The 25,343-nt window shown below is 38.5% G+C and overlaps 1 protein-coding gene across 1 annotated transcript in view; it reads right to left on the bottom strand.

Annotated features, from left to right (window-relative positions):
• HECW2 (HECT, C2 and WW domain containing E3 ubiquitin protein ligase 2) overlaps nt 1–25,343 on the bottom strand; it is a 185,286-nt gene that overhangs the window by 115,400 nt on the left and 44,543 nt on the right. Inside the window, exon 2 of the mRNA XM_032236640.1 lies at nt 20,410–20,741. Within this exon, the coding sequence (XP_032092531.1) occupies nt 20,410–20,701 (292 nt within the window). The 5' untranslated portion in view covers nt 20,702–20,741. The remainder of the gene's footprint in view (nt 1–20,409; nt 20,742–25,343) is intronic.

The raw sequence follows: 25,343 nt of genomic DNA, 5'->3' as shown, positions 1-25,343 counted from the left end.
TAGAATTAAGCCACTATTTGGTAACAATAAGAATTTTTAATTGCAATAGATGGGGAGGGTAATATAGATGCCCACCAACCATTATTATTTTTTAATAATTTTGATAACATCCAATCTTGTTTCTGCCTGCCAAGCAGATTTGGGCAGAGTAGGCATGCCCTAGGTCCCTTCTATTAAATGTTGCCCTCTGGTGGGATCTGGGAAGTGTACATTCTCTGTCATGGCTCCCGCCTCTGGAACACATCCTCCCAAAGATACAGGGAGTACCCACTCTCCTGGGCTTCTAGATAACTATTGAAAGGGAATAAGTTCATAGCGTTAAAACGTTGAAATGTTGGCATTTCAACATTGATTTTGGGTGTCTTGAAGTATGCATTGATCTTGCATCATCCCGAAAAAGCTATATGGATTAACATTCCCACCCATCCTGCTTTTATGACCCTCATATCTTTTCCTATTGCTTCTTCCATCTTTTTTTTAAACTGTATTGACCAAAAAAATAATAATAATCACAAAGTAATTGTGTAATGCATTTGTATTGGTAATACTAGAAGCTCTCTGCTGGAAGCACTCTGGAGGAAATAATCTTATTTTTAATCATATTATTAAAAGATAACATACTGTCTTGTTATCATTTCTGTTTACTATTTGAACTGAGAAATGTCTCATTGTAACATAGATCAACCTGTAACTTATTCCTTAACTATTTACCCTACTGAATGTGGGTTTTAATTTTGTTTTTCCTCTGATATTCGATGCAGCCTAGGAAATTTATTCTCGGAAAATCTGGGGACTCACCAGGAGAACAAACCAAGAGCAGTATAACTTCTTAGCAGGGGTAGGGGATATCCTGAATTCAAAGTTTTCAAGGAGAAAATTAAGAATTGCTATTAAAGTGTAAGTTATATTATTTCACAAATTTACTTCAGAAATAATAAAACTTATCCTGCTGATTTATGTTTTTGTTAAAACCTGGCAGAGACTGGATAAGCAAATTTTGGCATTTTTGAGGACAATACTTTTCCTCCTTCTAACTAAATAGCTGCACTCCATGAAAGGTTATACCTGTGTTAACATTACATTTTAAAATATGCTGGTAGACAATATATGCCATTCTTTACACCAATTCACTAAAATGCTGCAACGGGACACCACAAAGTAATTATACCTCCTACCTTCCTCAGCATTTCCATGGGTTTATATTTCACATCGTTCTTAGCTGCCTAAAAAGCTAGGGCAAATCTATATCCAGTTAATTCTATTTCCTGCCTCTATGCAGTTTTCAATCTGCATTGTGACATAATATGTTGACTTTGTTATTCTTTCCTCCTCCATCTTTCTTTTCTTGTCTCCTTTCAGTGATTAGCTGAATTTAAAAAGAGAGACAGACAAATAGTTTGATGTAGGAGTTAAAGGCAGCATAGTAGGAACAAAATAATTGTCCCAACAACAGCTAGGAATCAACATTGACTCAAAAACAAACAGACACACGCTAAAGTTCAAAAAACAGGTACATATTAGCAGCAAAGGTGGTTTCAATAAAATTATGTTATCTTTTAAACTGACTGCTGAAAACTGGCAACTGAAATAACTGACAAATAATTTGTTTAGGGATTATTGCCAGATACTTATTTTAAATAAGACATTACTAGGTATTAGAATATCATTTTTACTTAAAGAATAATGTCTGCCTTTGAATTCAAAATGTAAGCACAACTTCAAAATATTTTTTTGGTAAAATTAATGGATTTATTTTCAGATTAAAGAAAAATGTACTATAGTAACAATGCAGCATGCATTTCTTTAGGGTTACTTTAATGTAGGAATTCTAACTAAAAGAAGCATGAAATCTACTTGTGTAGTGGCCAAAATATAAAGAACTATATTCTATCAATATATTCAGTCATAAAATGCAGTAGAAACATATCAGATGAAATCAGATTAGACTATACAGTAACTCTAAATTTGTCCCTAGAAGTTATACGTGACTCCACATAAATTATCCTGAGTTTTAAAAAAAACATGTTCAAAGGAATTGCACAGATGTCTCTGAGAGCCGAAATACCTATTATGAAGCTAAAAAGGACAATAGGCTTCCTGGAAGACTAAGACCTCCATGGTCATAAATTATTCTGGCATGAAAAACTTCCTACCAATATTAGCAGTTATTCTTGAAGTGGTTGTGTTGCAATGGCGAGGATCCAAGCCAAAGATCAATGTAACTTCAGTGTAATGTCCTGATCTTAGATTAGAGAAGTAGGTACACACTAAGACTAGATCCCAACTGTTGATAACCATTGTAGCTGTTATTCATAAATTTATTTTGTACATGCAAAGCGCTGGTGCTATATCTCCCCAAGAGAAATATGCCCTTCTTACTATTATTACTTAGGGACCAAGAGAAATTATTCAATTCCCAAACTTAAGTCTGTGTTTTTAATAGATGGCAGCTCCATTTTTTTTTTAATCTTTCAAGGGTATGGAACCTTTAGTCTGAGGGGCTTTCAAATCTACCTACAAGGCAATGGTTAGAGGCTACTATTTCTAACTATAAGAAAGTAAAGATCAGCGGTGACACAGTAGTTAGAATGCAGTATTGCAGGCTAATTCTGTTGACTGCCAGCAGTTTGATCCTAACCAGCTCAAGACTGACTCAGCCTTCCATCCTTCCAAGGTTGGTAAAATGAGGATCCAGACTGTTGAGGGCAATATGCTGACCCTGTAAACGACTTAGAGTGGGCTGTAAATCACTGTGAAGCGGTATGTAAGTCTAAGTGCTATTGCTATTGCTATTGCTATACGTACTTGGATGAACACTAGATTACAAGCAGCAGATTAGAGTTCTGTATCTCTTTGTTAGCCTCAGGTGATTGTCCAGAGTTTTAAGGTACACGGAGAGCAGACAAGGCACAGTTTAAAAGAGGTCTTCTGCTCCTTTCTAATATCCCTTATTGGGAATCTCCTCAAATCTGTATTCTTCTGCAGCATCCTCTATTCTCCATCTTGAAATCTCCTTAAATCCGTATTCTTCTACAGCATCCTCTATTCTCCATCTTGAAATCACTGTTTGAAGTAATCATTCAAGAGAACTCCATTATCTCCTAGAGAATAACTAGATCTAGTTAGCCTAGAGACTAAAAATACCACATCAAGTCACTATTACAGTCATACACAGTATAGCTACAATACAAAAATCTCAGTCTGAAAACGCAAGTAATAAACAGATACTTTAGCAGAAAGGGAAATTCTGACATAGAAAAGTAATACAAGTTTTTAAAAAGGCTCATTACTGCGTTAGAGCAAAAATTAGCTGTAATTGACTGACATGAATATGGTCACGGTAACACAAATATAGGACGAGATGTTGGAATGCCTGCATGCTTTTATCTTTTTAGTAGTAATGTTTCATTAATACACATTTGTAAAATTATGCTTAACGTTTTTCATTGCCTATTTTCATCATACAGGAACCATATTTTTCAGAGAAATATCAGAATTTGAAAAACGCTTGTACAAGCAATATCCGCCACCACTTCTTCTTTAGAGGTCAGTGGAGGCTCGGCTGTGGCAGCCCAGCCCTGGCCGCCTTCTTCCAAACCCAGACAGTGCTACTCCCACCTCCCTCCTCAGTGTCCGAGCGGCAGCAAGCGAAGTGCCACTTCAGCAGCGGTAGTTTCCAGCCAGGTTGCAAAGCACGGGGAGCAGAGAGCAGCCACACCCACAGCTTCTCTCGGCGGGAGAGGATGAAAAGATTAAGATACAATGCAGTAAAACCAAGGGTAGCCTTGACCCCTGCCTCCCCACCACCTCCAGGCCCACACAACCTCCCCGCCACCCCCACTAACCTGGGGACACTCCCAGTTCTGCTGGGCGGCCGCTCCTTTGTGCCCCGTTGCAGCTGCAGTTGGGCCTTTGGCAGCCCGCTTTCTCCTGGTGCCCCTTCCCGGGTTGGGAAACACTTCAGGTCAGCCCTGCCACCCTGGCCAGGTGCTGGGTCAGTCAGCAGCCCATGCACCACCGCCATGTGACCTTTATAAACAGAAATTAACCAACTTCTTTTAAACTTTCCATTTCAATGAGACTTTTTCTAAAACTTCTTAAATTCTCATTGAAATGGAAAGTTTAAAAGGAGATGGTTAATTCCTGTTTATAAATCAGCCACCGGCCAGGAAAACATCCCCAGGAACTGAGCAGGCCGAGTGTGGCTTTGAATGCTGAAAGGGAAGCTGTGTCCCCCACCCATGGAGCCCCTTCCCCTTCTTGCTGGACTTTAGGAGATTCCCACCCACCAGCTTGCTCCGCCTCGGCTGCCCAAGGTCAGCAGATATGCCTGAGGGTGCTTGACCTCATTGTGATCCAAGGAATGTTCTTGCCTTGGTAGGACCTCTTCCCCTCGAGGCCACTCCTGCAGTGCGGGAAGGAGTATAGCAGAGGCAAAGCGGCTTTTTTGGGCTCATCTGAAGAAGTCTGTCCCCCTCCCCCCCCCAGCTTCCTTCTCTTTGAGAAGAGGTTTGCAAAATCACTTGTCAAAGAGAAGGAAGCGTGCATGGGCTTCTTCTAACAGCCTAATCCTCCGCTCCTGTTCCTTCCTCGGCTGTTGGAAGAAGCCCGCACATGTTTCCTTCTCTTTGACAGTCACCTCATTTCCAAAGGGGTGTGGAGAGATCCATGCATTAGAGGGAAGAGAAGGCCAAGCTTCTGCTAGGGACTGCCTCTCTTCCCTCTCTAACACATGGATTTCTCCGCACCCCATTGGGAATGAAAGAGAAAGAAGTGCACCTGGGTTTCTTCCAACAGCTGAGTCCTCCACTCCAACAAAGGAAGTGGGTGGGCGGGGCAAGCATGGTGCAGACAGACAAGGCGAGAGAGCGAGCGGCGACCGGGCAGGCGGGGGAGCGAGCATAGGGGGCAGGCCAGGGGAAGGACCATACCAGTACGGGGCCTCCAGGGACCCCGGTATGCAAATGGATACCCAATCCCCCCCCCAGTATGTGTGTACTGGGGCATACTGGTCGGAACCCACCTCTGCTTTACAGCCAACATAGCATAATATCACTTACAATGATGTAACTGAACAAAAATTTATGAAGCTACTTTTTTACAAGTCTACTACTCATTTAAAACATCATTTCATACAATACCCAATGACTTGGAACAGATTATTTAGGGGTAAAAAGAAACAACCCAAAATGTTATTTGTGCTTATAGGGTTTTTTTATACACTATAATTTCTCATTTTAAATATTCAAAAATCCCATTTGACAGATTGCATGATTTTTTTTTCTAAACTCCCAGCAAGGTACAAACATATTACCTGAAAAAATAATGATATATATGAATAAACTGTGGTATTCTTCTGTGAATTTTGTTTAAGATTTGAGTTTATTTAGCAAAAATATTTTTAATTCAACGAAGTGAGAAAAACATGAACAATTTGTGCTAAAAGCTAATAAGAGACAAAGTTTTAAAAAACTGATTTGACCATATTCTATGTAGCAATAACCCAGGTAGCTTTACTAATTATGTTAACTTGCAGGTTCTAAGAATTACTAAGATATTAAAATTCTATCCTTGTTGGCCTTTGAGTAGAAACTGGATATTACTTTTTTTTTTAATAAACCAGAATTGGTATTATTCTTCTAATTCTGTGAAGTTATTAAGAAGCTTTAATATTTTGTATTATATACTGAATGCATTATAAGAACAAAAATGCCAGAGATCAGGAGAAATAATTATATTAATCTGTAGTATAAAAATCTAATATCCTAAATTCAATGCAACAACACTCAGTTCATTCCTAACATTCTGGATTCTTCTTTGGCTGTTGTTTCCCACTTCATTCACTATCTCAGGAAAGGTATGGAATTATTTAGAGTTTAATGTATAGGACTATATAGGTTTTTTTAAAAATACAGAAGTGGTTTGATCTTTTGAAATACAGTAATTGTCCAAGTAAACCTAAGGTTTCAAGAGATCAGTCCAAATATATGTTGTACTTTAACCTAACCTAATCTCTAGTCTGCCACCAAATGATTTATTTCAAGACTCACTTCCTTTGTTATCTATCATGGGTGTATATATATTTAAAAAGTATTCAAGGAAATAACTCCACACATCCTGAAGGAAAATCAGGCAGGGGCCATGGAAGATAATTTGGTCCTAATTCTTCTGGGAGGGGGGAAAAAACCCCATAAGCACAAAACCATTGATTGAACCTATCGTTTCAGCATGATTGTTTTTACTTGCTGATGTTCACCGAACTCATACTGATACGAAAACTGAAATCCCCGAGCAGAAAATATACACAAATCCCCCTGTTGCTCATTCTCTCCATTTCTCCTCCTTTCCCAAGTTTAATATGGCAGCATTTTCTCTTCCCACCCCCTGAATTTATTACAGACACTTTAATAATAGAAGAGGGGCAAAACAAAGAAAGATATAATAAAAAGAATGTATCTTTTATGTTTCATGGGTTAATTTCATCCTGGAGATCACATTTAAACTCTTTTAGATTAGAATTCGGGTTAGTTCTAATCAGAGTTTAGTTTGTTTTCCAATAACATTACAATGCAATGCAATGCAATACAATACAATACAATACAATAGCAGAGTTGGAAGGGACCTTGGAGGTCTTCTAGTCCAACCCCCTGCCTAGGCAGGAAACCCTATACCGTTTCAGACAAATGGCTATCCAACATCTTCTTAAAGACTTCCAGTGTTGGGGCATTCGCAACTTCTGGAGGCAAGCTGTTCCACTGATTAATTGTTCTAACTGTCAGGAAATTTCTCCTCAGTTCTAAGTTGCTTCTCTCCTTGATTAGTTTCTACCCATTGCTTCTTGTTCTACCCTCAGGTGCCTTGGAGAATAGTTTGACTCCCTCTTCTTTGTGGTAACCCCTGAGATATTGGAACACTGCTATCATGTCTCCCCTAGTCCTTCTTTTCATTAAATTAGACATTGCCGCAGTATGTTTATCCATTATATATTTATACATTATTTAAAGTACTTCAGTAAGTACTTATATATAGTTTAAGTGGCTTTAGCCAATAAAATGGTCCTCTGTGGCTAGCCTTCTCCAGCATAGCTGTGGACCTCCATGGATAATTGGAATAATAGTCTACCCATCTACCCACAGTATTGGAAAGATATCTTAGGTCAATATCTTTTCCAGCCGTATTAAGGCAGTACCAGAAAGAGGAGCATATGTTCTGCCACTAAGTTGTATCTTTCCCAACTAGGTTTACATTATTACTACTGTATAAAATATTTCTGTCAACTGGTTGAGATATTATCACCAGTACACAAGCACCATCACTTTGCTTTAACAGTTATTTCCGTAACGAAATTGTTTTTCTTTAAAATGACATGCTTAAAAAGCAGTAACAATATAGATAGTCTGCTGGTATTTACTAAATCAGATCATTTTATATACTAACCTTATTAATTTTATCTTGCCTAACCAATATTTGATTAGAGATTAGAATAATCTCAGATAACATCTACTGCAGTGGTGGGTTTCAAAAATTGTTCGAACCTACTCTGTGGGTGTGGCCTCCTTTGTGGGAGTGGCTTGCCGCCCATGTGACCGGATGGGAGTGGCTTGCCACCCATGTGACCGGATATGAAGATGCTGATGACACTTGTCAGAACCACCTTAAATTACCTCACACACAGCACTGGCATGCATAAGAATATGATGTAAACTTGTTTTTTAAAAGGCATCTTTGGTTTGTGTTAAAACAACTTCAACACACGCAATGTTCTGATTGCACCACAAACGCAGTAGTCATCCTTACCTTTCACAGAGGCACTGAGTTTTATAAATAGGAGCATGATAGTGTAGAATAATCATATCCAAGGACCAGTGGTGGGTTTCAAAAAAATTTGGAACCTCTTCTGTAGGTGTGGCCTGCTATCCGGGTCCACTGGTGGAACCTCTTCTAACCGGTTCGGTAGATTTGACGAACCGGTTCTACCAAATAGGTGCGAACTGGAAGGAACCCACCTCTGATCTACTGTATACTGCAGTTCTGATATATGCAGAGCTTCTAGTCCAAGTCTTGGAATGTTACCTGCATATGATTCATATGCGAATTAAGCATTAAAACTGTCCTATGAGCAATATAAAAACAACAACGTTGCTTCTCGTACTTTCTTAGAAACAAAGATGGCTATTAGCTAATAAGATAACTGCCATCTGTAAACTATAATGAGATTCTTTTTACTACATCCAACAGCACATCAAACATTAACAAGAAACAGAGGGCTCAGTGGGTGATCGAGACTTTCTAGGATTTAGTCCAGACGTTGCCAATAAACAGAAGCTCATGTTTATCAGACACCTTGTGAAGAGACAATAGAATGGTGGGAAAACTAACTCCAAAGTTATTTGGAAAAGCCTATGTATTTCGATGATTCAAAAAGAATTCTCTGGCATACAGAAATGCTCAGACAAATCAATCCAGATGGAATATAAACAATGCAACGTTACCTTGGCATATTAGTTATCCGTTTATAGAAATAAAACAATAGAAATAAAATGAATCAAAATAACAAAAAATAAAGTAAAATCAGGTGGTCCTTGTTAATCAATTAGAAACTGGCTTATAAGAACAGTTTCCAAACTGTTGTTGAAGGCTCTGAAATTTTGTGGGGATTATATAAGGATCCATAATTCAGGGGGGATGACTGGTATTAGCAAATAAACATGACCCCACACACATTCCAGTGAATTTCCCACACAACAAATAGTATAGGACTCTTTCTAAGCATCCAACTAAACTTGCATACATAGTAGTGAAGCTTGCAAAACAATATGTCTCAGTAGGCAGTAGTTCCCATTGTCATTTCTCAAAAACTCCTACGCATTAAAGGAAAGCTTGCTAATTATAATTCAGAAAAAAATGAATGGATCTCCAATTAAGGTACTAATTATGACCTTTAAAGCGCTCCATGGCTTAGGCCCAGGGTACCTGCGAGACCACCTACTGCCACCGGTAGCCTCCCATCGTCCAGTGCGATCTCACAGAGTTGGCCTCCTCAGGGTGCCGTCAGCCAGTGTCGGCTAGTGACCCCCAGGGGGAGAGCCTTCTCTGTGGGAGCGCCTTCCCTCTGGAATGAGCTGCCCCCGGAGCTTCGTATAATCCCCGACTTCCGGTCCTTCCGACGCGCCCTAAAAAGTTGGCTTTTCCAGCAAGCCAGCCTGGCCTGAACAAAACAAATCAAATTATTGATTACTGTTAATTTTAATTTTAATTTTTTTTAAAAAAAAATGTGTCATTGTCAATTTTAATTGAGTTTGGGATATCTTATTTAATTTCTTTTCAACTTTTGTATTATGTGTTTCTTTTAATGTTGTACACCGCCCTGAGTCCTTGGGAGAAGGGCAGCATATAAATTGAATAAACCTAAACCTAAACCTAAACAAGGAGTTTTCTACGTTTGTTTGACTAATTAATTTACATGACTGCCCAACTGGCAGTTGGGACTCCAAGTGGCTAATACTGAATAAAAAACAAGCAACAAAATATTCTAAAATTAAAAAATAAGAAGGGAAATAAAGACGTCCAAAGTCAATCATAATCACTCTTCCCACCCTTATAGCATGAGCTCATCTAATGCATTAGCCCAATGGTCAAGGGAAAAAGTTAGGTTTTAACATCCTACAGAAGGTTCTGCAATGGACAATCTCACATAGAGAATTCATGTAATGTTAAACAGGAGTAGGGAGAAAACACAGCTGGGACTGAGTAGAAAAGCTGGGAAGACCTAGCAACAGGGGAGTGAACTAACGGCTCTGACAAACTCAGTCCAATCAGCTAGCAAATGAGATCAACCCATTCTGGATGCTATCTCCACCTCAATGGAGAAGAGGAGAATCTTTATAACACAAAACTCCCAATTCCCACACACCCTAAACTGATCCAGAAGGTTACTATGATTGACAGTATTGAAGGCTGCATAGAGATCATGGGCCAGGGTGGTTGAACTACACCTATCTCAGTGCTGCCAAAAATGATCACCAAGTCAATTAATACCAATTCAGTACTATAGCCCAGCCTGAAACCTGACTGAAAAGGATCCAGGTAATCCACTTCTTCTAGGATCCTCTGAAGTAGCAACCTGACCCAACAACTTTGCCACCCAAAGGGAAGGTTGAAAAGGTTGAAGGACAAAAAAACAGTTTCTTGAGGAGAAAGATCATCAGCTCTTTAAAAGCCAGCAGAAGTCTCTCATCAACCTCTTATCCCAGCCCTGCATTTAAATTTACCAAAAAAAAATGGAATAAAGAAATGCAACTATATACTGGTGGTCCTCCAGATTGTTAGGAGGATAAATGGTCTCTAAACCCTCAAAAGTTCAGTATAGCGCATAATTCTGAAACTGTGAACAATCTGAAAACGTATACAATGCAGGCATCATTAATCAATGAAGATCAATAAACATCAAGTTTGAAAATATGCCTACACTAGTACTCAGTGGTGGGATTCAAATAATTTAACAACCGGTCCTCTGCCCTAATGACCATCTGGGTAGGCGTGGCTTGGTGGTCTTGTGACTGGGTGGGTGTGGCCAACTCAATGTCACTCAGGTCAATGGGCACTTTGCCTTAGCTGTTACAATGTAATAAGGGTTAACCAGAGAGGCAGTTTCTGTAAAGAGGGCAATAAAGATTAGGCTAGAAACAACACCAGAATGTTTCCTTCCTGCCTTCCTTACAGGATTAGCCCTGTAAAGTGGGGAAAAAAATAAAAGGAGTTTTCTTCCAACAACCGGTTCTCTGAACTGCTTAGAAAGTTATCAGCCGGTTCTCCCGAATAGGTGCGAACTGGCTGAATCCCACCACTGCTAGTACTTCATCAACACATGGTTGTTGAAATAATAACTCTGATTTCTCATAAATCCTCCATATCATCCTCTTCTCAATGATTCTGATTTTCATGTTAGAATATTTTATTGTAGGAATATTTTTAAACATCATAGGCATATGGTCCCATAAGAACCCAGCACAACCCTCACTGTTTATATTCAAACACTGCTTAAATATTTAAGTGCAAGCTTTGATCCCTTTTGAGCTTAACGGGTTAAATGTGTTTACTTCATTTAGATTGCATCCCATACACTGAACTCTTTTACAAGACTACAGGTACTCAAAACTGCATCATTGGTTTTGCCATTGTATTTTTCCTGTAAGGCACTTTAACCTTAAATATTTTATACTTTAATAATATCTTATACATTAATGATTAAGCTGGTCAGTTGCACATGGGTTCAATATGCACAGTTCACTTTCATTAGTAATTCACATCACAATCCAGACATCTAAATAAGGAGATTCATTTTTCACCCTTGCTCCAAAAGCACTAAGTATCATAAATACATTAAAATATAATGAGCGAAGATAGTGTTATATGGACTTCAAAATGATTTGTTCTGTCTATAGAAAAAGTATACATTTATATTTAAGCCACAATATTTGCAATTCAATTAGAACTTATGCATTCATCTTAAACACTGAATTGTGACCTACTTATTGCAATTTATTTCTGGATTAGCTCCTGTGTAGAAAACCTCTCAAATTAACATTTTACAAATGTTACAAGGCTACATTTTTTATGTTGCTTACTGTATTAACAAAGGTAAGGAGAAATATTTCCTTAGACAACGGGGCAAGGGTTGGTCAGGTACATGGAAAAGATGATTTTTTAATTATTTACCTAAGAGGGAAAAATGCAAAATTTTGACTAATCTTGATTTCTATTTATAGAAGCCACCTTGTGATCCCACCAGCAGTCATTTTGCAAAGCAGCAGTAACATATCCCCAAAATTCCTTATTGTTAGGGATGAACTTGATTTTTAGATGTAAAAGCTGAAAGAGTTGACCAGTCTGAGCTTCAACATGCACTAAAACAATTCGTGACCCGACAATTGCGCAATAGACATATGCGCACCGACAAAAGAGCACCGATTAAAACGCGACGTCAAAATCGCGCTGACAAATTCCCGCCGATAAAAGTACGATGACAAAAGCGCGATGACAAGCACAATAACATTGAAAAAAATTTAGGGTTACGGTTAGGGTTATAACGTACGTATACACGTCCCACTATGTTAAAGGCCCAGCACACTCACTGGGCTGTCTATCGTTTGTTGATGACGCGATTTTGTCATCGCGCATTTGTCGTCGCGCTATTATCGAAAATCGATTAGCAATTTTGACGGCGCTCATTTGTCTGTCATGGTTTTGTCGGCGCACACATATCTATCATACATTTGTTGGTGAACCAAACAATTACCCAAGGACAGCACACCTGGAGATGCACAGGTACAGGTTAAATCACTGATTCAGAACTTATGAACTAGGTAAGGTCATAAAACCAACAACCTATCATAAATTGCAAAGGGAAGAGCAAAGGAAGTCAAGAAACCTACTTGAAGGAAAGAAACGTGATTCAGCAAATTACTCCAGCTGACAATCAGGGTTATATAAACGATGGCTTTTGTGACTGGTTTTCTGTGGCAATTAACATTCGTTTGTTGTTGTTGGATCACTTGAAACCTTGAACTTGGATCTTCCTGAACATGGCATTTTGTGTCCCCTTTCTGGATTCCTTTTCCTAAAATAACATTTGTGCACAATTTCTGTGCAGAAAGCTATGATTCTGCAGCATGTTTTGTGCTACTGTGGTGAAATGCTTATGATTGCACTAAGTATCTTGAGTTTGTTATCACAAGCTGGCTTGTTTGTGTCTAACTTAACCAGTAGCACAGAACATTTATGTATCACAGGCCCAAAATGTTGGAGACCACTAAAGTTGTGTGGAGACACTTCCTAATCACCAGATCCCCCTGATCCTATGCTTACCTTATTATTGTTTCTCATTCACTTCCCTTAAATAAGCACTGAAAGAAATAAGAAAATGAAAAACAACAGAGACAACAGAACTCAAAACCTGCTAGCAGCATTGTGTCAAAGCTCCAATTTGAACTAAAGCAAGATTCTACTTAACGTGAGCTGTCACGTTTCTGCTCTAGTTTCTACTCCAAACAGCAGCACCTGAAATATTTTACTGTGCAATCTATCTGAAAGTCTTTCCCACCAGTAGGCAATCTCATAAAACTGTCCTTACCCTAAATATCTTAAAATTGTTCAAAATGTATCTCCAATTTCATTTTACCTTTTTGTTATCCATTAAGTGGGCGCCTCTTCATGCAAACTGCTGGTTGTAGGATCTTTAAAATTTAGTGATTTTAATAAAATGAGTTTTTAACTGGTTTTTCTAGAAAGGCCATAAATAGAAAAATATAATAATAACCACAAGCATCACTGGACAGCAGCCAAGCACTGTGTAATATTATGGAATTCGGAAGGAAATAGTTAAAGTTACAAAGCACTGATACAAAGAGTAAACTCTACAAAGAAAACTCCAATGGGATTGCACCCCCCTTTGTTTCAGAGGGAACAATGTCAAAATTCAGTCTTTTCCTATATGTACTAGAAACTTCCTGTTTCAATATGTTTTCCAATCACAGATGACAATACAGTTAAATAAGTTAGTAAACTCCCTCTAGAGTAGAGAAGTTTTGGCCTGTAACTGCAGAGTGTATGTTCTACTCAGAAGACTCTGGCAAGATCTGAACAACAGATCGGTGCCCCTAGTTACAGAAAAAGGAGTTCCCATAAATATCCTAAAACATGGTTTACTATTTGACTTGATTTAGTTTTCCTCCTACTAATGGCACTGCAGTTTCAGCCCTCCCCCCCTCCTCTCTTGGTTTTTTGGTTTTATTTTTTAGGGGAAGGGAGCCAAGGTGGCGCAGTGGGTAGAGTGCAGTACTGCAGGCTACTTCAGCTGACTGCTAGCTGCAGTTCGGCAGTTCAAATCTCACCGGCTCAAGGTTGACTCAGCCTTCCATCCTTCCGAGGTGGGTAAAATGAGCACCCAAATTGTTGGGGGCAATATGCTGACTCTGTAAACCGCTTAGAGAGGGCTGAAAGCCCTATGAAGCGGTATATAACTGCTATTGCTATTAGGTATAGGTTTAGGTTTATTAGATTTATATGCCGCCCTTCTCCCAAGGACTCAGGGCGGCGTACAACATTAAAAGAAACACATCAAACAAAAGTTTTAAAAAAATAAATAGAATATCCCAAACCCAATTAAAATTGACAATGACATTTTTTTAAAAAAATCTAATTAAAATTAACAGTGATCAATAACTTATTTTGTTTTGTTCAGGCCAGGCTGGCTTGCTGGAAAAGCCAACTTTTTAGGGCGCGTCGGAAGGACCGGAGGTCGGGGATTATACGAAGCTCCGGGGGCAGCTCATTCCAGAAGTGTTTCTTAGTCTTAGTAAAATGCACTTTACCCTAAAATTATATTAGAAATATAATGACACAATACATAGCAGAAAGTAAGCATTTCTATAATAGCTCTCATTGCCAAGGTAACATTTGTCAGTTTCAGGGGAGAAGGCATGTAGAAACATTCAAAACAACAGATATTAAAGAAGCAGAAAAAAGCACTACTTACATTCTCATATTTAACCTTCCCCAAACATTAAAAAAAATTGCCTACAACACAGAAAGGTATAAAATGAAATGTGCTAACTTGGATGTATTTTTTTCATTAAATAAAGAAATAGAGTGCATGTCTACTTTTCTGAAGTTTAATTGGCCTCATCAAATTTAAAAAAGAAACCACCACATCACCAATAAAATTCTGACTAATTGCAAAGCACTTTATTTTTGGCCAGAATTGAAATTTTTACCTTGTATGTTTCTTTTTTCTGACTAGGCAATCTGGGAATTATAGTTCCCACACATTTAGAGGCCACCAGGTTTCTGAATTTTCCCATAGGTACTTGCCCTCTCCCCGTGTAAAGAAAAGGACAGCCGGAAAGTTGTTCTGGGACACTCAATAAAAATATTTTCCTCCAAACTCAGTTATTATTTTTGTGATATGTTACAGATAAAAAATGCTAAAAATGTCACAATACCCAGCCAATCTCTACAGCACACAAATCTTTAATTCACTGCATATATAGATAGTCCTCAACTTATGACCGCAATTGAGCCAAACCTTTCTGTTGTTAAGTGAAACATTTGTTAAATGAGTTTTGCCCCATTTGTGGCCATTTTTTCTGTTAAGTGAATCACTGCAGTTGTTAAATTAGCAACATAGTTGTTAAGTGAATCTGATTTGCTCATTGACTTAAGGGATTGACTTGATCCCAGGACAATGAGACCATCATAAATATGAGTTAGTTGTTAAGCATCTTAATTTTGATCACATGACCATGGGAATGCTGCAGTGATCATAAGTCTGAAACATGGTCATAAGCAGAAGTGGATTCCTACCAGTTTGCACCTATTCGGTAGAACCGGTTCGTCAAATCTATGGAACCGGTTAGAAGAGGTTCCACCAGTGGACCCGGAAAGCAGGCCACACCTACAGAAGAGGTTCCAAAAAATTTTGAAACCCACCACTGCCACAGAGACAGACAGACAGACAGACAGACAGACAGACAGACAGACAGAGAAAGAGAAAGGAAGGAAGAAATAAATAAATAAAGAAAAAAGAAAGAAAAAGAGTGAGAGAGAGATGAAAGAAAAAAAAGAAAAAAGGGACAGAGGGACAAAAGGAAGGAGAGAGAGAGAGAGGGAGAGGGAGAGGGAGAGGGAGAGGGAGAGAGAGAGAGAGAGAGAGAGAGAGAGAGAAAGAAAACACATGGCTGGCAAGCCACTCCCACCAGGTCACATGGCCAGCAAGCCACTCCCACAAAGAAGGCCACACCCACAGAGTAGGTTCCAAAAAAATTTGAAACCCACCACTGGTCATAAGTCACTTTTTTCAGTGCTGTTGTAACTTCAAATAGTCACTATATGAACTCGAGGACTACCTGTATTGGGAGTAACTTCCAGAATATAATGGGGCTACAGTTCAGGGTTGGTTGTTGTTTGGTAAGAATGCTTGCCTAATGAAAAATAAAACATATGAAGGATGGTTGCAGGAACTGAGTATGTCTCGTTTAATGAACAGAAGGACTTGGGATGACATGATAGCAGTGCTCCAATATTTGAGGTGCTCTGCCACAAAGAAGAGGGAGTCAAACTATTCTCCAAGGCACCTGGGGGCAGGACAAGAAGCAATGGATGGAAACTAATCAAGGAGAGAAGCAACCTAGAACTGAGGAGAAATTTCCTGACAACTAGAACAATTAATCAATGGAACAGCTTGCCTCCAGATTTGTTGGTGCTCCGACACTGGAGGTTTTTAAGAAGAGACTGAACAACCATTTGTCTGAAATGATATAGGGTTTCCTACTTGAGCAGGGGGTTGGACTAGAAGATCTTCAAGGCCCCTTCAAACTCTATTATTCTGTTATTTAATGGCATACAAGTTGTTTAAAGGAACATACAAAATATATAATTTAAAAAAAAAAAAACACAAGGGAACAAATGAAGTCAAAACCCTACAGTGAGAAATGTAAAAACATAGAAAACATTAAAATATAATATTGCTAAGCAGTTTCACAAAATGGCTAGATGTGTCACATTTTAGTACCTAAGGCTCCTACTACTGGTATTATTGAATGTTTTGTCGGCATGTCCAGAATGTTCTCTCAAAATGCATCCAATATAATGAACAAATGAGAATGCAAAATGGACCCAATGTGTCAAGGATTACTTCCCATCCCCAATGAGATACCAAAAGTGTGGATTATGTTATGAAGGGGCAATCATCATCAACTTCTGGCTCCCCCGACCCTCCGAATTCTCTATACTCCTTCAATTCAACATGGAAGGAGGAACAGGGAAGAAGAAGAAAAATGAACTTTCATCTCTTCCTATTTCAGAGGGTTCTCAGCAAACCCGATTAAGGAAATGCTCCCACTGGAAGAAAAGAAGATGGAAGCCTCACTTCATTAAAAAGTGTTCACACCTGCAAACATCAAATTGTACCAGGTTAGAAATAACTCAATCATAAAACCTTTCTGGAAGAGCATCAGATGCACCATACAACATTGGTTAAGAAGATCTCATTGCTTTCCAGCCTTTTTTTGCAAATTTTGGGTATGCCATCATGTCTGGATTTTTTTTAAAAATAGAACTGACTGCTGATAAGATGTGCTGCTGAACCTACAGTTCTTTCCGACTTTAATCCACAATGAGATAAGAGGACTGAGTAATCCATAAATAAACCTGAACATAAAAATATAGAAATAGCCCTGATCTGACCAAGGTCCATGTTAGTCCAATGATTTCAGTGGTGGGTTTCAAAATTTTTTCGAACCGACTCTGTGGGTGTGGCCTCCTTTGTGGGAGTGGCTTGCCGGCCATGTGTTTTCTTTCTTTCTTTCTTTCTCTCTCTCTCTTTCTCTCTCTTTCCTTCCTTTTGTCTCTCTGTCCCTTTTTCCTTTTTTTCTTTCATCTCTCTCTCACTTTTTCTTTCTTTTTTCTTTATTTATTTCTTCCTTTCTTTCTCTTTCTCTTTCTCTCTCTGTGTGAGTCTGTCTGTGTGCGTGTGTGTAAGTGGTGGGTTTCAAAAAATTTTGGAACCTCCTCTGTAGGTGTGGCCTACTTTCCGGGTCCACTGGTGGAACCTCTTCTAACCGGTTCGGTAGATTTGACGAACCGGTTCTACCGAACTGGTGCGAACTGGTAGGTACCCACCTCTGACCTAGATTTAAGTTACATTTAAGCAACTTACATTTAAGATGTTCCTGTCCTGTGCACATGGCAGCTTCACTCTAAGATGGTTTAGTTTGAAGGTATTCGATCTGGACTACAGATTACTACATTCTTCCATTGAACCATTATCCACCTACAATAGCTCCCATCTTTCTGTTTCAGGAAAACAATTGTTTTTCTTCCGATGGGAAGATCTTCCTGGACAGATATACTTTTATAAGTGTGTTAAGTGTGTGTTTATACACATAATCTGTGCATACACAAAAAGTTGTTAAATTACAAACAAATAGCTATATATAAGAAGTTGTTAAATAGAGGTACACAAAGTTATCAAAATACAGATATATCCAAGCACAACAAACACCTTTTTAAAAAATGCAGCAAGCACTAAAATGTTTCCAATCCCTTTACCAAAACTGCTAAAATAGCATGGTGGTTAAGATTTTTGCTTTTAGGAAGGGAGGGAGGGAGGGAATATTTTCCTAAATAGGTAGTTTTCTAGATCTAGAGTTTTTACTATTTTATCAGTCATATGTGGTATAATAATTTCACTTCCAGCTTTAAAGTAGTCTAAGCAAACTTATGTCCAAACTATTTTATGCTCTGCGTGACTAACCAAATACTTAATATTAATTACAAATAGTCTAACTGTTAACATGAGCAGCTTTCCATTCTATAGGAAAACTCGGGAGACCGTTTTCATTGGCAGTGTACTCAGGCAACCACAGGTACCCCCCAATACAAGTGACATCATGCTGGCCACACCCATCCTGGCCACGCCTACCCCCCTGGAGGTCAAACATAACCCTGATGCGGCCCTCAATGAAATCGAGTTTGACATCTCTGATCTAAATGATCCTCCTTCAAACAGATCTCCAGTATTTGAAGGGAAATTACCTCCCACAGACCCGTTAGATCGCACAGGGTCGGCCTCCTCCGGGTTCCGTCTACCAGCCAATGCCATATGGCTACCACCCAGGGGAGGGCCTTCTCTGTGGCAGCTCCGACCCTTTGGAATGAACTCCCCGCGGAGACTCGGACCCTCACCTCTCTCCAGGCCTTCCGGAAAGCCGTCAAAACCTGGCTGTGCCAGCAGGCCTGGGGTTGATGAGTTCCCCTCCCCTCTCGACTTGTATGGCTGTATGACTCTTGTGTATTTTAATTATGTGTATTGTGTTTGTATCCCCTTTTCCCCCTTTCGAGTTGTTCGCCGCCCTGAGTCCCTCCCGGAGAAGGGCGGCATACAAATAAACTAATCCAAATCCAAATCCAAATAGTGAAGTGCTGCATTACTCTGGCAACAGTCCAGAGATCCTTCTTATGCGTAAGACAAACTGCATAAAACCTAAAGTGCACGTAATCTATGCCACTTGCAGAAAGAAAAGAATGACTTAATTTGATAGCAGATCAAATTCTTTAAAGAATTTCCATCTGTTGTGCAATGTGGTTTCTTATTGTACTTTTATATCACCTTAATAAAACTGTTGGTTATGATAACTGTATATCAGTTCATTTCAAACTAGAGACAGCTCAACTCACATGCATTACCTATTACGTTAAGCTAGAAATAACCTAGAATATAAAACGCATTACTTCTATCAAAGGATCACTCAGCTGTGGGATTTATTTTCTAAACCCTGTGAATAATACATCCAATTTTAAGCAAGCTTGAAAACAGGAGGAAATAGACGTCAAGGAAAAACATAATAATGATGCGAAGTTATACAATTAAATATGGTTAAAAAAAAAAGTTCATATAGAAAAATTATCATCCAAGTTCTTTGTGCTACTGTATCAACAAACAGAGAATCGATTTGGTGTAGTGATTTAAAGCTTCAAGCTAGAAACTGGGAAAAGGTGAATCTTTTCTTAAACACAAAGTCAGCCAGAAGACCTTAGACCAGTGTTTCTCAACCTTGGCAACTTGAAGATGTCCGGACTTCAGCTCCCAGAATTCCCCAGCCAGCAAATGCTGGCTGGGGAATTCTGGGAGCTGAAGTCCGGACATCTTCAAGTTGCCAAGGTTGAGAAACACTGCCTTAGACCAATGACTTTGTCAGTCCTAGGAAGGAAGCAATTGGCCAACCACTGCTGGAAAACCTTGCAAGAAAACTGAAAGGATTTGTCCGTAAGCACATGGCCCGACTTTCATATGTAATATTATAGCATGAACAACCATGATTTAAAAAGCATCCCTGTGGTTTTGAAATTTATTCAGTACTCCTTCTCCAAATGCTATCAAATTAAAGATTGTGCAAGATAGTTAAAACAGGACGTCTTGTTTTATATAGTATAAAAAGAGACAATCAAAACAAACACATTCATTGTTAATGAAAATTACTGAGAACAGTTCAAGAAAATCTTACACTTCCTCATTGTAGATCAGCTGACTTCCTGCCCATTTACTGATGTAACAGCTAAGATGCTAGTAGATGGCCTTTGGAAAGCAGTTAAAGAATTAGTGTGGGATCTGGTTAGTCTACCCTGCCCTTATTTACCTGATAGCTCCAGTTTAACACCAGATTTAAATTACTACAGATGTACCGTATATGCATTCAATTCTAGCCAAGTCTCTCTTATGGTGTATATATTGCTCCTTTACTGTTATTATTTGTTTCCTAAGTGCTGAACTAATTTTACCAGACTGATTTGTAATTCTTGGGATGCTGAATTTTTCTATTTATAAAGAAAGTAAAAAAACCCATTACTTACCAATATGGTATAGCCCAATCCAGTCTGTGGGATCCACCTCTTCTTTAATATCCCAGAAAATGATGAGGTTCTGAGATTGTCCTAGAGTGTATTCATACATGCTTGCAGTCAAACTAGAGCGGCTTTCGAAAGTCACCAGATCCGTGTCACTGTTGGCGCGCTGCAAGTTCACGTTCTCAGCCACGGTGCCCTGAGATGTAAGGCTTTGGAGGTTCTCTGGACTCAAAGTGTAACGCAATTGTGGATTACGCCTTCGGGCAAAAAGCAGATGTTCTCGGGTAGAGCTGGTCATCCTGATCTTTGTTTATAGAGAAACCGTTTCACTTACAAATCTGTAAAGAACAAAATGTAAACTTTAGGAACAAATTCTTACATCAGACTAAATGTTGAAACTTGGTTAAGAATGTTAAAAGAGAAAGAAGAATTTTTTTTTAAAAAAAATTGAAAATCTATTTTCATCTTAAAATATCTAAAATCTTCCTTTCATAAAGAAATCATGTTCACAATACAGATTTAGCTAATTTATAAAACTCTCACTTTTGTTTGGAAGCTTTTGTTTCTTTAACTAGTTAATTATCTAAACAATGGGGTGATATTCTATTGTTATGGACAGCAGCAAGTCCACTGGTTTGAATTAAACCAGTGTCATTAACAGACAAGGCTGGCCATGCTATTAGATAGAACAAATCATCTTAAGATGACATAAAAGGCATGTAATTGTTAGGTATTTAATTCATTATTATTTTATATTTAATGCCAGAGAATATATTTTTGTTTTCTAGGGTAAAATAATTTGTAGAATTTCCCCAGATTTTAAATTTGATTCACCCTTGGCCTGCCATTTTCGCATTGGAATTGTGTGTTTATCCTAACAGAGATACTTGTGATGGCTAATGCATAATGCTGGAGAATGCAAGTGTATTTTTAAGGATTAAAATGAAGAGACATGCCTCAAGATGAAAAAAAGGACATTCTGTAAATCATGTGATGTGTCTATAAAATGCATCCATAAAAAACTTTCTTCTATCCTACACGATCTCTCTCCCACCTGATATTTTACATTTTTAATGCATTATTTTCTTTTTTTTTAGAAATTGAATCTGGCATGCTCTTTTTTATTAAAATTAGAGGAGAGCAATCACAATATAGAAAACTATGTTTATATGTGAGGTCATATTCATTCAAATAGAAGAGGTTGAATGCAGGGACTTTAAGTCTGAAATAGGAGTATTTTTCCAGCAAATAATTTTGACCTACTTTCCATGCTCAGTAAGTCCAAATTTCTTCATTTTAATAAATCACAAGTTTTTAATATATAATTCAATATAGCAATAACATATTTAAACCATATTTATCTGTCCAAGATCAAATTCATAATAATGTGAATATCTGCGTTCAACCAAAAAAGGATAACTATGGAACAGTCATATGATCAAATCGCATAAGAGAAACTTTCTTCAAATATATTATATTTGCAGCATAAAGAATTTGACATTCAAAACTTCTTAAAATGCACTAAAATTCATAAACTTGAAAATAATTCTTCGATGAATTAGTGTTATTTCACATTCATAAGAAACCTATTTAACATTATTTAGAAATAAGACCATTAATTTGTTAAATAGTGTATTCTAACTTTTTATTCCAAATTACAAGGGCAAATATCATATCTTCAAGTATCTGTAAAAATAAAAGACTGGGTTAAGAATTTTTTTTAAACAACTTCCAAATAATATAGTTTAAGATTTGAGAATTTGCTGGTGCATCAGGTTCTAACTGGGAAGTCAAGAGTTATTTTAATAGGAAACAAGGAGCAAATTTCCCTCATCTATATTTCCAGAAATTGCCTCTGGGCTACAAAAACTTGGAAAATGAAAGTATTAAGTGCCTACTGCAGTTTGTTTGGTTTGGAAGTCTTCCCAGCTGATTACAAAGAATATATTAATCTGTATAAAAGGAAGCATCTTGTCAAATGGGAAGGGGACAGCTCTTGTTGTCTTACATGTCATCTGAAACTATTTTCACCTTACACCTTTATGACAGCTATTGTGTTACTTGACTATATTTCAATTTAGTCATGCTAGGAAAGTGGAAACTGCAACATCCAGGCAAGGGGCAGGTTATCCATCATTCTATGCACTTCTGGCATAAATTATACAAAACACAGAAAACAGTGACATGTAATGAGCAAATGAAATAAAAGGCAGGAGACAAAAGAAAATCTAAGGAAATGTTCTGTGTATTAGCAATATTCATGGTACTTCTCCATATTTTTCTCTCCTTGCAGTCCTATCATATTTGTACACCCCGTCTCCTGCCACATACCTCCCAGCGTCCGATAAGATCTCACAGGATGGGCCTTCTCCGGGTGCCGTCAACTAGACAATGTCATTTGGCGGCTCCTCAGGGGAGGGCCTTCTCTGTAGCTGCCCCGGCCCTATGGAACAATCTACCCCCAGAGATCCGGACCCTCCCCACTCTCGCGGCCTTCCGAAAGTCTATTAAGACCTGGCTTTTCCAGCAGGCCTGGGGCTGTTGACCTCTTGAATGAGGTCCAGCCCCCACTGAGGTTGAGTGCATGTTGTGTCTTTTTAACTTGCTTGTCTTCTACTTTTTAAACTTTTTAGTGTTTTTTAAATTGTTTTTTATGTAAGCCGCCCGGAGTCCTTCGGGATTGGGCGGCATATAAATTTATTAAACTGAAACTGAACTGAAACTTCATATTGGTTATCAATTTCATACAACCCGTCTTACCGTTTTTCCCAAATTCACTAGTTCTTCATGTATTTTTGTTGTGATTTAATTCATATCCATTTTCTGTATATAGCAATAGCAATAGCAGTTAGACTTATATACCGCTTCATAGGGCTTTCAGCCCTCTCTAAGCGGTTTACAGAGCCAGCATATCGCCCCCACAGTCTGGGTCCTCATTTCATCCACCTCGGAAGGATGGAAGGCTGAGTCAACCTTGAGCCGGTGAGATTAGAACCGCTGAACTGCAGATAACAGTCAGCTGAAGTGGCCTGCAGTACTGCACCCTAACCACTGCGCCACCTCGGCTCTTCCAATAGTGGTCCATATATGACCACTCATTCAATCATCCCTATTCAATCATCATCCCTTCATTCTTGACTCTATTACTTCTTGTATCATATATATATTTCTTTAAAAAACCCATCTCTAGTGAATTCAATTTACATTTTACAGGTAGCCTACTACCCCATTGCTACCATTCATTCAGGAACCATTCAAAAATAACGACTGCACTGAATGAATGGCGATTATGACCATTCTTAGACTTTCTCATTGTTGAAGAGTCCTGTAAGTTACATGATCAAAATTTAGGCACTTGGCAATTGGCCCACATTTATGACTGGGGCAACATCCCATGGTCGTGTTCTCCTGCTCTGCATGGACTCCCTCTGCATCCATTTCTCCCACCTGCCTGCCTCCCCCATCTCTGCCCTTTGGGATACACCACCTATGTATCTAATACAGCACCTACACCACCTATTCCTGCCACTCTTCACCATCAACCCCAGCTGATCTTCACAATCATTTTCCACACGCTCCTGGCCTGGGAGTTACACACTGGGCAAGAGCACAGTCCTGGGACAAGCTTAGTGAGTCCACTAAAGGGAGCTCACTGGGCCTAGCAAGAGAGGAGCAGGGTGGCAGTGCATTGGAGGAACCCCTTCTATTGCCACTAGTGTGAGGAGTGATTGCCTAGAGAACAGTCGTTTTGAAAACACTGGTTAATCATCCATCAGGAGCAAGGCACTGATTTTTTTCCTTGGATAATTTCACCCAAGAATTAAGGAGTTGTAGCCCCCCCTAACCATTCTGATTAAAATGCATCAAGCCAGAATAATGCTTGACAATTTAGGAGCCGTGCTTAGAAAATGTTTATTCTTAATACATTTTTGATATTAAAAATTAAACCTTAGAATTTGATAAGGAAAAATAACACACCCATAGTAATAAACGTAGCCTCATTGCTTAAAGTTGCATAGCATGCTAATCCATGCAGTACTCCCATATCCTATATCTTATTTTTCAGCCTCAACTTTGCAATCGGACAAATGAATAGAATAGAATAGAATAGAATTTTATTATTTGTATGCCGCCCTTCTTCGGGAGCACTCAGAGCGGCGAACAATTCAAGGGGGGAAAAGGGGAACATAAAAAACAAAATACAAATAATAAAAGTAAACAACAGTTGCACAACCATACATGTCGAGAGGGGAGGGAACTCATCACCCCCAGGCCTTTTATGAAAATGAAATAACACAGAGTGGCTACAAGTGAGAAAAACAGGATTGTGTTTCTTCACTTGAGGAAAGAGAGAGAGAATCTGATGGGAAGCAGCTGAGGAGAGAAGAGAACACAGATGCCATGTTTACATCTCTAAGACAGAACAGTGAGTGGGATACATGGTGATGTGGGCCAGAAGGACGTACAGATAGGTTTACTCAATCTTGCGAGCACTACTGTTTATGATTGTCAAATCATCTCAGACTCTAGAGAATAGAGGAGAGCAAGAGGAAAGTCACCCATCTCCATTCTGCAACAGATCTTGCTTACTACTTTATTTCTGGATTCAAGAAAGGAACTAGGTCAAGCTTTAAAAAAAAAAAGACTGTGTTTTTTTATATTGATTATAAAACCAGAAAAAAATATGCAACATTCATTTCAGGAACATCACTGTTGCTGTAAAATATTCCAAAATAAAATTATGCAATGGGATTGAAACTATAAAATATTAATAGCAATAGGAATTAATTTAGCACAAAAACATAAATATATTATTTTATCCCCCCCAAAGCAAAGATACTTACTAAATAATATAAATGAGAAGCAACTATTTTGCAAAAACTTAAATTGCCAATTCTGCCCTTCCTCCACCCTAAATTGCCCTCAATCATACAATATCC

Source organism: Thamnophis elegans, chromosome 1 (genome assembly GCF_009769535.1).
Source record: "Thamnophis elegans isolate rThaEle1 chromosome 1, rThaEle1.pri, whole genome shotgun sequence".
NCBI lineage: Eukaryota > Metazoa > Chordata > Lepidosauria > Squamata > Colubridae > Thamnophis > Thamnophis elegans.
The sequence above is the reverse complement of the archived record's forward strand: the minus strand, read 5'-3'. Positions and strand labels throughout refer to the sequence as shown.